The sequence below is a fragment of the Lagopus leucura genome, unplaced genomic scaffold (genome assembly GCF_019238085.1).
Source record: "Lagopus leucura isolate 7727_CA_CO unplaced genomic scaffold, USGS_WTPT01 Super-Scaffold_73, whole genome shotgun sequence".
Classification (NCBI taxonomy): Eukaryota; Metazoa; Chordata; class Aves; order Galliformes; family Phasianidae; genus Lagopus; species Lagopus leucura.
Genome location: NW_024962252.1, coordinates 72,016,368 through 72,028,818, shown reverse-complemented (window position 1 = coordinate 72,028,818; position 12,451 = coordinate 72,016,368). Strand labels below are relative to the sequence as shown.

The 12,451-nt window shown below is 36.5% G+C and overlaps 1 protein-coding gene across 7 annotated transcripts in view; it reads right to left on the bottom strand.

The window, feature by feature from the left end:
• Window positions 1-12,451, bottom strand: part of BIRC6 (baculoviral IAP repeat containing 6) — a 170,949-nt gene that overhangs the window by 138,869 nt on the left and 19,629 nt on the right. For all 7 annotated transcript variants that reach the window (XM_042891308.1, XM_042891334.1, XM_042891327.1 and 4 more), the window contains exons 5-10: window positions 12,115-12,226; window positions 11,018-11,100; window positions 9,652-9,874; window positions 9,400-9,560; window positions 7,658-7,716; window positions 5,557-6,945 (exon numbers count right to left, since the gene is read on the bottom strand). In XM_042891308.1, coding sequence (XP_042747242.1) covers window positions 5,557-6,945; window positions 7,658-7,716; window positions 9,400-9,560; window positions 9,652-9,874; window positions 11,018-11,100; window positions 12,115-12,226 — 2,027 coding nt within the window. The remainder of the gene's footprint in view (window positions 1-5,556; window positions 6,946-7,657; window positions 7,717-9,399; window positions 9,561-9,651; window positions 9,875-11,017; window positions 11,101-12,114; window positions 12,227-12,451) is intronic.

Sequence of the window (12,451 nt, the reverse complement as noted above, 5' to 3'; positions counted from 1 at the left end):
TGACTGCAGAATGCTGTTCAGCTCTTACATTGTTATGAAAAACCTTAATAGGCAAATTATCCAGATAGACTAAAACCAACTTGAGATAACATAGGTAATAAAATCCAAAATAAAAGCATAATTGGCAGGTACTCTGAGGGAATATGGGGAAGTGAAACACACAGATGGAAAGAAACAGAGAGATGGTGTATTTCAGTAAGACCAAAAAAACGGCTTAGTAAAATTGTTGTTTTAACAAAACAGAATTTAAAGAGGAATATAATAACTTGGGTGACCAAAAAGCAGAAATCTTTCAACACACAGAATCAGTGCAGAATGTCATGGGAAAATCCATACTGAGCCCAAGCAATGCTGCACGAACACAGAGTTTCCTGGTGTTTGAAGAGATGTAAGATTCACTATTTTTCTTTCTTAGAACATTCATTATTTTTCTTCTTAGAACAACTATTTTATTGGGCCTTTCCTACTGAGATCCAGTAAGAAGCCCCCACACACTTACCCTGCTGCAGAACAGTACATTAGTAATAGACGCCAAGAGTCAGCAAAGAAAGAATAGTTCTAGTAAATACTTAAAAGCTTGTTTCCTTGATAGCTCACAAACTAGCAACCTTCTTAAATAACAAGGATTAGAAACATTTAATGTAGACCTTAACAGCTTTATTTGTCGGTACATCAAAACATGCTTTCTTTCCTATTATGTTTATAGCTCAAAGATCATTTATCAGAAAGATCTCAGTGAACAAACCTGAGAATCTCTTGTCCTGGAAATAATTAAGCACACTGTAATGCAAGGAAAGTTAACAGATTGGCTTGGCCATCTGCCATTTTATGTCTCAGAGCAGGAGAAAGGCTGAAGAACGTAGGAAGGCTGTGGGTTTTTCTAAGGGAGTTGTGTCAAGGTTCTCTTATTCTGTAGTTGGTTTGGTTTATTCTGTTTTGTTTTAAACAAAGAAATAATTCTGGATTTGATCTTTTGATTTTCAAAGAGGCTTCTGTCACTACAGCAGAGTACTGTTAATTAACAGCAAGCAAAAAACTGCCTTACACTTTTATCCATGTAGAAGATTCCTGCATTCCTAAAAGATACATGCTTCCAAGAAAAAGTTCTGTGCTGAGATATCTTACTTCCTCATATTTGTTTTCAAAAAGCTTCTGTAAAGAAGTTTATCATGAACATCAGTAACACAATATTAGCCCATAAAACAATTAAGTGCTCATGCAAACTTCCCAAAACTCTGCAGGAGGTGTGCATACTCTCACAGAACATTCAAAGATGCCCTTTTGATGATGCAGAGTTACCTAGTTTCTATAGTCAAGTGTCAGAAAAAAGCCTGAGCAAATTTCTTTTTTTGTTTTGTTCTTACTGGCTCAGTGCATATACTACCAGGCTCTAACATTGACTCACATGGTATTCTCTAGCTCTAGTAGTGAGCACGATATGCAGTAGTTTAACTTAAGATGCTGCTTTTATCACTTTTTGGCAGAGATGACAAATGATTCTGTTGCACTAGCAAGAAGATACAAAAGCTTACACTGACTTACTCAGTGAGCACCAAGGAGAATAAGTCGAAAAATATTATCATTATACTTCCATAAAGTAACAGGTAAGACATTCAAAACATAGCTTACTTAATTCCAAATTATATTTTAAATCTGTATTTTGCTTGGACTCAGGAACCTGGTGGATTATATAAACACAATGTAAAAACCATAAATCCATTCAAATAAATCCCAACCTTCCTCCAAGCAAAACAGTGATCAGCTCCAGGAAAGCAGCACTGACACAAGATAGAGAACATGCCAGAGACAAGGCTTCTAGAGTCAAAGTCAATCTGGTGGAGCGTTCAACATCCTGAACGTATCTTGCATTCTGGAAGGAATTCAGACTAGTGACACAATCATTGATAGCTGCCACAACACGAGCACAGAATCAAACAATACTCAAATAGATACAGGAATTAAAAAAAAACTAAGCTGAACCACAGGAAACTTGCCACTAAACTTCCAGTCCCCCTCGTACTTTCAGTGGGCAGCATAGAAAGGATTAGCTTGAAAATTACTAGGTTCAGAACCCTTCAAAAATTTGCCCAGGAAATCTTACTAAAAGCCTCACTCCAGAAGAATGTTCTCTATTCTCGGAAATCTAAGCTGTTAAATTCCATCCTGGTTTATGAAAAAAACAGAATGCAATTAAACAGGGAGAAGTGAGAGTTACTACTTCTAGCAAGAAATAATTAAATGCACTATTATGGGATGAAGAAAAAATCAGCTAGCCAGCAGTTCTGCAGAAGAGAGTCTTGTGAGTCATAATATAAATCTAACTCGGTTTCCTGCCTACAAGTGCAAACATCTTAGTATGTATATGCACACAAAGAACGTACCAAGTGCAGTTACTAAGGAATTATCTTCTATTCAATAACATTTGTGTCTGCTTTTTGGGTCAAGAAATGTGGACTGGTTTGAGAACATCTTTTGGGAAGGCAGTGATGTGTTTTTCTTCTTTGTTTTTTTCTTTCAAAGCCCTACAGGAAAGTTTAAAGAATTGGAGATATTTGGTTTATGAAAACAAGTCATTGGAGGAAGACAATATCTGCCTCTTTTTTTTTTTTCCTATAGCAGCCTTTGCCATGTCCACAAAGGACACAACAACAGATTTCCATCAGCAAAGATTATGCAGATGAAACCAGAAAAAAAAAATTATCATCAATAATAGGATTTATCAGAAGAAATTTTGTGAACAGACTGATAATGTCACCCATGTTGAAAAACTCTAAGAATAGGCTGATCTCCCTCTGAAATACTAAATGTAATTGATTCTGACTTGAAGATGATTTCTTAGGATTATTTCCAGCATTAATTCTGCTGCAGCAAACAACTCAGCCCCTCCTCATCCCCATTTAGAACCCAAGGACTATGTAGGCAGCTTCTTTCTATTTTTGTTTTCAATGTTCTGTTGAAATTGATTAATACTCTCCATCAAACTCAAGAGCAAGAAATGTGTTGTAATTGAGAGGCACAAGATTTAGTGGCATTAATTCCCAAAAGTGTGAAAGCATCATCCAGTTCTGTCAGGCTTGCAACAAGAAATACTAGTACAGACAACTCATTTTTGACAAGATCAAAAGTCAGTCTGAAAAAAAAACAACAAAAAACCCACTAATTCCCTCTCAAAGAGAAATCACACCAAAATAACCTGTTACAGCATAACACCATAGGTAATGTCTTGGCAAGACTACATACATGAGAAATCTAAATGCAAAAGTGCTTATAAATGAATGTGTAACAGATTTGTAAGAGTGGCTGCATACAGTGTTTGTGGTCTTCTTTCATAGCTTCTAACTCTGAATGATTTAGAAAAAGACAATAACCAACTGAACTGGTGTGAGACCAACCAGAGCCTAACTTAGCCAAAGGAAGAGAGGAAAATAAAATACCAACAGATTAAAGTCTATATTTTTCGTTGACAGAACTGGAACCAAGAATATATCCCCTCCCAGAGGTCAACTACAGGCAATCCTTGACAAAACAGACAGAAGCATTTTAGGCTGACAACTAGATGCACTGTTTTTCAACTGTGATAAGAATAAATATTCCCAATTACAGACATGGATGACGCAGGTCTAAAACATATTTATGTATAAACACTCAAAGCCTGTAACACTCATTCACACAGAGGAAACATTTCTCTTCAGTTACATCTTAAAGATGCCTACAGACAAAATGGTATGATACACTGAAGACAGACAGTATGCCAACAAGCACCAGCAACAGAAAGAGTTGACTATTCTACACCCAGAACTTTGAGAACTCAAAGTGTGTCTTTGCCTCTTCCCATCATCTGAGCAACTGAGAATACGCTGCACACCCTCTAGTCTTGAAGAGTTCATAAATCAGAGAATATCATGATTTGGAAGAGACCCTCAAGGATAATCAAATCCAACTCCTGGTTTCACACAAGATGACCCAAAATTCAAACCATATATCTGCCCTGGGGAGCCAGTGCCAGTGCCTGGCCACCTTCTGGTGAAGTCTTATCCTAAACCCCAACCTGACCTCCCCCATGCCCCCAATGCAGCTCCATGCCGTTCCCTTGGGCCCTGTTGCCATCACACAGAGCAGAGCTCAGCGCTGCCCCTCGACTCCCTGTGAGAGCTGCAGCCACCATCAGGCCTTCCCTCAGCTCTTCTGCTCTGGGCTCAGCAAACTGAGGGGTCTCAGCTGCTCTTTGTCCATCTCACCCTCCAGACCCTTCATCACCCTCATAGTCCCCTCCAATAGTTTAATCTTTCTGATACTGTGGTACCTAAAACTGTTTTTCAACAGCATTCAAGCATTTCCAGTGCACAGAAGCTCCAAACATTTTACTGAATATTTTTACCTATGTCACTGCACTGCAAGCTATTTGCTGGGATTAACATTCAAAAAATCAGTGAATGGCTCCATTCCCCATTCAACACAAATCCTCATTACACTGTCAGTCTGCAGGGATCACCCTATACACGGCGATTAAAACCAAAGAGCAAAGACTGCAAAGGGATTTTGGAAGAAGTCTAAGAAAACAGTGTTTAAGAAATAAATAATTAAGAAAAACACCTACTCAGTCACCTGACAGATAAGCAAGAAATTTTAACCTTCTTACATTAGAAAGATTAAGGATAGCCATGACTGAACACAACAGAAGCTAAGGGAATTCTATGCAAATGTAGAGCAAATAATACAACGAAAAGGTTACATCAATAGTAAAGCTTTCTCATTTGCTTTTTCTTTTCGTATTTCTGGATTTTATGCAGTACAGTTATATAAAAAACATTTAAGATACATTCATTCCTTAAAAAGCCTCAAATTTCAGCATAAAACACTTGGACTCCAAAGCTTCAGTGCATCTGCTATAAAATCCTGGAACTCAGACTACTAAACAAGATATTTTTTATGTCTTTGGACCTGATTTCTCAGAAGTGAGAAAAACTATAGCAATAGAAGTGCCTGAACTGTTAAAAATGAACAGAAATACACTGTGTTTCTTAAAAAATATTTAACAATGTTGGATGGATGGTCTAGCTCTCACAGTCAAGGCAGAGTAATCCCAATTACAAAAAGGCCTAAGCAGAACCAGCAGTCCTATGAGAAAGTAAATAATCTTAACTGATAACTGGTGAAGGTACAAAAGCATCCACCTTCTCTGCTCTCTTGAGTATCTACAATTATAGACAGAAGACATTATTCTGAAACAGAGAAATCTAGCATAGAAATAGTTACACAAAAGAATTACTTTTGGGATTTTTTTTTGTCTGGGATTTAAGCAAATCTGTGACACTACAACAAGAAGTTCACCAATATACTGGACATAACCAAAAGTAATTCTCATTTTAGAGATTAAAGTCCACATTTGGGAGAAGGAATCAACTGGAACCCATGCTCTCTACTACAAAAGTAAACAGCATATAAATTAAAAGGCATTTGCCAATTGCTATTTTGAGATTTATATTCTAACATCCTATACTACAATACAACTACAGTGAAATAAACATTAAGAAAACAGCTTTAAAAAAGTCTTACCTTTAGTGCACGCACATAGTCTGTCTGTGCCTGAACAGTATATCACCGAGACAAACATATCTGGTTCCTCAGTGCCCTCTTTTTTAGGTGGCTCCACTTTGGCCAGAATTTCAAAGTTCGAAAGATCTAGTATTTTTACATATCCTCCCTGAGTAGTTATTACCAGGTGCCCAAGAGTAGAGATCTCAGATCTTCTCTCTCTCCCACTGCCATTTTTAGAAGTTAATTGTATTTCCTCTACAGGTTCTTCACAGTCATCCTCTCGATTATCCAATATATCTGATGGGAGTAAAATCATTGAGGTAATTGTGTCTTGGGGGTCTTTGATATGCTGGATTTTTACCGGTTCCTCCTCTAAAGTAACTATTCTAGTGGCATAATTCATTTTATAAAGCACTAGGTATCCACCACTAACACTTCTCTGTTCAGGCTGAATTATTAAAGGAGTTGTTACATCTGCTGGTGGCTCATGTTGGATTACATCGATACTTGTGCCATTCACTACAGCAAGACTTGATTCTATTTCACCCTTCCTTCTATTACATAGTGCTGAGTTTAATTTATTTAAATTATTCAAGGCCTCTACTTGATTTATTGCACTCAGAGATTCGACAGGACAAGTCCGAAGTCCTACTAATAAATGAACTCCATCTGCACAAGGAGTGATTGAATCTACACACAGGTTCTCCTCCTCTGCAAACTTTGGCAGACGCAGGCACTGAACCAATGTCCCAGGCTTGGGAACCATGGAGCTCCACTTGTCCGAGTCTGGAGAAGTTAGGTTGGCTGCAGCATCTGCAAACTGCTGAATATAAGTCACAGGGGGATCCTGTAACAGCAACTGTTCTTGACTGTCCAGCTCCATTTCAATGATCTGTGGAACCGTGAAACCATCTTCATGTATACTTTTACTTATAAAGTTCACCTGTGAAAAAAGTTTTCCTCTTTCATCAGACTCCTTAATGCTGTATAGCAGCAATACAGGTAAAGTCCTCCTTACCAGAGGGGAATTCAGTTCAGAAATAGTGCAGGATTCATTGTCAGTTGATCCCTGTTCTGAGACACTCTCACCTCGAGTCCTGCTTAAGCCATCCAGTGACCGCTGAGAGTTACTGCTAACAGGAGAGGTAGCAGGTGATTTGTATGTTAATAGACCTCCAGCTAATAAACAAGGAAAGGGAATGTTGTGTTGCTCCACGTGTTTTTCCTTCATCTTTTCACTCTTACAGTTGGCCAAACAGGGGTTTGCCCCAAGTTCTTCTAGATCCTTAACCGTGTCTTCTAGAACATTTGCAACAATTTCCCACTGAAGTTTTTCAGGCTGCTGGAGAATGCTGAGAGCTGTTATATCGAGGTTGACTTCCATCGTTTCTTTTTGCGATGTATGCCCTTTAAAGCAGAAATTTTTAATATATGTTCAAAAAAGAAAAAAGGTATTGCAGTATTACATATGTTACACACTCTCATGATTAAGAGAAAGTTACTGCTCCAGACTCAGTATGTTCCAACGTTCCGTTTGTCCAGGACTTAACAGTTACGAAACAATAGAAAAGGCCTAGAAACATTCCCTCAACACGAGCTCTTGTGTGTATGCACGTCCTATTTTTCCTCCCCTGTTGCTCTCAATTCAGAGGAGCAAACTGATTATGAAAAGCAAGCACGTAAATCTTCCCTCTCATAAAAATTTCTGCTTAGACCTCTAAGAAAATAACACAGAAATACTGTGCATAGCACTGTTCTGCTTACATCTGAAACCTTTGTTGAGAAAGAGAAAAAAGCTAATTTTTATCAAAGACCACATACAGAAGGAAATTAGATACAGAACTCTCTCTAGCAATCCCCTGAATTTAAAGGGCTTTTGACAGCTGTCATTTGTTCTTTTTCTCAGCAAGTTTCTTTAACAGTTTTTCTTTTCTCTTATGTGTACTCTTTCCACCACATGAATGACAACTATTGCCACTGCTTTCTAGGTCAATTTTTTTTCTTTTTTCCTCCTAATACCATGAATACAATATCCTCTGCTTTGGACAGGGTTTAAGAGCCTAAGAACAACAGTTTCCTTCCTGACCTCTACATAATACATGGATCAAATATAACCTACCTGTTACAGATTCTGATCTGGAATGCTCTTCACTGTCTGAATCATCCAGTAGGTCATCACTGAAAAAAAAAAAAAAAACCCCAACCATATGTATGAATGTCACCATGTACACTGCTTGCATTCCTATTATTCAATAAATCAAATTAGTTAAAAAAAGTATCAAATCTTTGCTATTACCCTGCATTTTTTTAGTCACCATCTGTATCTGATGAATTCGTAACAGACGCCATCATAGTGATTTTGTCAACACACATTGAGCCAGTAGAGCAAATTCTGCTTTTAACTAGTCTCATTCTGCTACTGAATTCCCAACAATTCAGACATAAAATAAATGAAAACAAAAACCAGTTCTCAGAAATATTTAGGAAGGAAAAACTTCCTAAAAACTGATGACACCCTCTTTAAAGTTCTTCAAAACAGTCTCTGAAAGGTGGAGCTGTCAGACTGGTTTTCAATTCTACTAACACAATCTTGCAGCTAACACAGACACTGTCACAATTCAAGATAGTCCTGTTTCAGTCATGTGTAATGTCTTCCTCTCTCAGCACTGCAGTTACCAACATCATCCTCCCATGGTTCAAAATAACTGAATAAGTTCTAAATTTTTCAAAAGAAGAATAAGCACAAAAGACATAAACAAAAACACTCCCTTCAGGAAATCGGATACAATCATCATGTTGCTTTTAAAAATACTACCAGATGAGTCGTGTTTTCACAAAGGCAGATTCTGTTCAAGATCATTCTTCATGAGAAACAGGTTGTTTAGTAAGTAGTTCTAACAATATACAAAGCTTTACACATTTGGCTTTTCTAATAGGAGAAACAATTTCCTATTACAGGACCTTTAAATACAGAAAGAACAGTAGTGTCTTCGTACCTTTGGATTTAATAACTCCCAGTACCAAGTTAGATCCCCACATTTAAACAAACTGGACACCTTCTCCTCTGGCCCAAGATAAAAGTCTTTTCTTTTGACTCAAACCTGACCAACCTTTATTTCACCAGACAAGAGCAACAACTCAAATGTTAGTCATCCACCCTCCTCTTGGGTGGGAAATGCACAGCAAGCTTCATATGCATTAAGTAGAACAGAAGACATTTAGTCTTGAGCAGCATCACTGTATTATTTTGTGTGAGCTTTAATGAGAAAGGAGTTTCTAGTAACATACTGTAAGCAGCGTAAATGAAGGAGTACTACTTACACTCGCATGGCACTTTCTAAGCATCAGTATATTCTCTAACTTATTTAAAAGTTAGTCACAAATGAAAATAACTCCTACCACAGCCACAAGACTTATTTTATGACTGACATAAACAAAAATTAAGTAGATGCAATCAGAGAAAACACACTTTCTAGAAATCTAAATAATCTTCATTTTCCAACCTGAAATACATAATCCATAATTAAAATGAAAAGGCATTTCCAAACTTGTATTCCTTGCTTTTTTCCAGCTTTGGAACACCAGCATAGAATAGCAATGGGATTAGGTATTTCTTTGTTAGTGGAGAATGAAAAACTGAAACAACAGGACTAAAACGGAACTGGCTTTCATTTCATTTTCATTTTATACATATATATATATGTGTGTGTGTGTGTGTGTATATATATATATATATTTTTTTTTTTTTTTTTTTTTAAAGCAATGAATTGAGTGAACAGTCATTTACAAAAAACTATCTCCATGAAAACACTCTTACTGATCTCATGTTCCAAAAAACATGAACTTAACACAATGACATACCTGTCTCCTTCTAATTTTGGTATATCTGAGCAGCTAGATGAATCTTCTAGCCATGCTAGTGTTGGTCTCCTTGAGTCAACCCCTGAGCTCTGTTCTCCCGATAACATAAGTTGTTGCACAATAGCTGGATCATATGCATTGATCTCAAATTTCAAGTGGACCTGAGAAATAAAAAAAAGCAGAAGAGGCCTTAACTTACATCAAGATGCTTAAATCACAAGTAACTAGTTAATAATTCTTTATATTGTATACCTTCATAAGTTTGGAAACATCCCATATGCAGATCTTTCCTCGCTTTGTCGCGGCAGCTAGAAAATGAGGGCAACTTCCAGATCCAAAGCAGGCTATTCTGTCAGTGCCATCTGTGCAGGGAAATTGTGCTGGACTTGTTGCCAGTGTGACTGAAAGAGGTACATTCTGAGTGTGCTCACCCTTGACAAACGGGCAGTTTGGGGAATGTCTCTCATGTTCAGACCTTTTCACATTAAAAACAGACATATCAAAAATGATTTCTCACATCAAAAATACACACATCTTACACAAGCTCACATCATGAAGTGAAGCTGAAAGTGAACCATTTCTGAAACTGAACGCTTCTGCAGCTGGCTATACAAGATCATTCAGAAGTTACTAAAACAGCTTTCCCTACAATTTCTCTATAGTAGACTTGATTAAAGTCTTTGATCATTTGATGGATACTCAAATTCAAACTGAGGAAGCTGTCCATCATTTAAAAAAAATCATCCATTTTATTGAAAAAAAAAAGTTCTACAGGCAGTAGCCCATTATGATATCACGAAGAAAAAAGGCATACTTTAGATTACCATGAGTTATCGTTAGATTATTATAAGTAGCTTTAGTAAGAAGTAACAGTGTCCTATCTTTAGTTTAAATCCACGAAGAAACTGAAATTGAATGACACACTGACCTAGAAGCATAAAAAAACAGTAAGCATCTAAACTTGACAGAAGCAGAGAAATGGCAAAGAGCAATTACACAATTGCAAAATATCTGGAAACAAATGAGGAAAAGGAGATGAGGAACTGTGAAAGGTAAGGCTAAAAAGAAAAGGCAAGCCAGAAATTCGTTTTGTTCAAATAATGATCATAAATTAACAGCCAAGATGATAATTATACTAATGACCCTTTGAAAACCAAAGTACGGTTCTGCGTTTCTGTCACTATGTACAATTTTGATTGACTCACAAAATTAGTAATGGCTCTTGAATTTGACATAAAAGGCAAATACATACTACACAGCCTCCTCAGTTCAAGAACTTATGTTCATATCACAATCATACAGAAGACTGAGTTCAGAACCCTACAAAGAAATGTTGGCCATCATCTTTGTCAGAAAATAACTAAAAAGAAACAGCAAAACCAGATTTAAGAAATAAAACCAACTATGTTTCTTGGTTTTACTATTACACAGAAATTTGACAAAGTACAAGGAATTATTCTGTGATTTGTCCCATGGAATCATTCTGGAAATCCATTCTCATCAGTAATTATTCCTAAACTCACCAGAAATCCTATCAAGGTACATGGATTTTAGCCTCTGAAGATTTCTGATCTCTTCAGCACAGACCTAAATCTATTCAAAATACCATTAAACTTACCAAGGTTCATCTGTAGGCTCCCAGCATACCAAACATACACTACAGGTAAAGCACATGGCTCTGTCATCTCCTGATGAAGCAGGCTATAAATACAAAAAACAACTGAAATTCATGTAGCTATACAACATGAAACACTAATTAGGTGATTAAGTAACTCTCCTTCTAGTGGCATAGGAAAGCACCACATCAGATGCATTAAAAGCCCCAAACTACATACTTTAAAGGGGCAATATTTCACATTAGAAAAACCAACCATGATGCACCACATTTCTATAGAAGAGATCTAGAATCAATGCCTGTACAAACTACTGGATAAAAATCACACAGAAATAGAACTCAAGTGAACAGCATTACTACTAAGACTTTTATTTCTATGGAAAAAGCTCACAAAGTTTTAAAAAAAAAGTCAGAATCTCAGCTGAATTTAGCTGCACGCTTGTAAAATCCTTATGTCAAATCCTGACACATACTGCCTAGCCATCACTATGTAAATCCATTCCATAAACAATTATTTTATAGTAAAAATGATTCCAAAGAATGAAAAATTGAAATAGGAAAGAGTAGTGCACTAGAATGTTGAGGTTGTATCTACTTACTACTCAACAATTTAGTAACGTGATCTAGGACTGCTGTGTGTTACTCTACAGTTTCTTTAAATCACACTAGGAAGGAGTAATTAAAAAAACTCTGACGTCAAGTTGGTTTGTTTTTTTTTTGCTTTACTTGTATATACTTGTATTGTAAAAACTAATGATATTTACACAATAATCTAGTGAGGAGGAAAAGAGATGCTAACTCTTTAACTGCCAAGTTACTTGCTTTTACTTGAGAGATTTACTTGATATTTATAATTACCTTATAATCATGCTTAGTTTAGAACAATGTTTTTAGTGATCTTACAAAAAAGAAGCAACCTCAAGGTGTGGAAAAAAGAAAGGAATTTTTTAAAAAAACAACACAAAAAGAGTTGAATGACTTTTTTTTTCTATTATGCTTTCTGCATTGTTACAGGAATTGATTAAAAGAAAAAAAAACAAAAGGCATTTTTCCAAACCCTCACCTAGGAGACAAATACTAAAAACAACAAAACCTTTTACCTGGTGGTAGAATCCAGCTTGAGCCATAGGATCTGGTTGTGCCCACCTATAACCCACATGAGGCCATGAAGTGAATGTCTCTCTCCTGTTAGCTTCACTATACATCAAAGACCTAGATGGGCAAAAATTCTACATTATCCAAAACTAGAATCACCTAGAATCGTAAAAAGAGACAAAAAAAGCCCCCTACAAACTAAAATTAAACTCATTATGATATATTTTTCAATAATTTAGATACTGCTAGAAATAACAGATTGTTACCTGTAACTTATATTTAACATTATTGATGAAGGTCACAGAAACATTACAAAGTTCTGACACTTGAAGGCCTAAAATG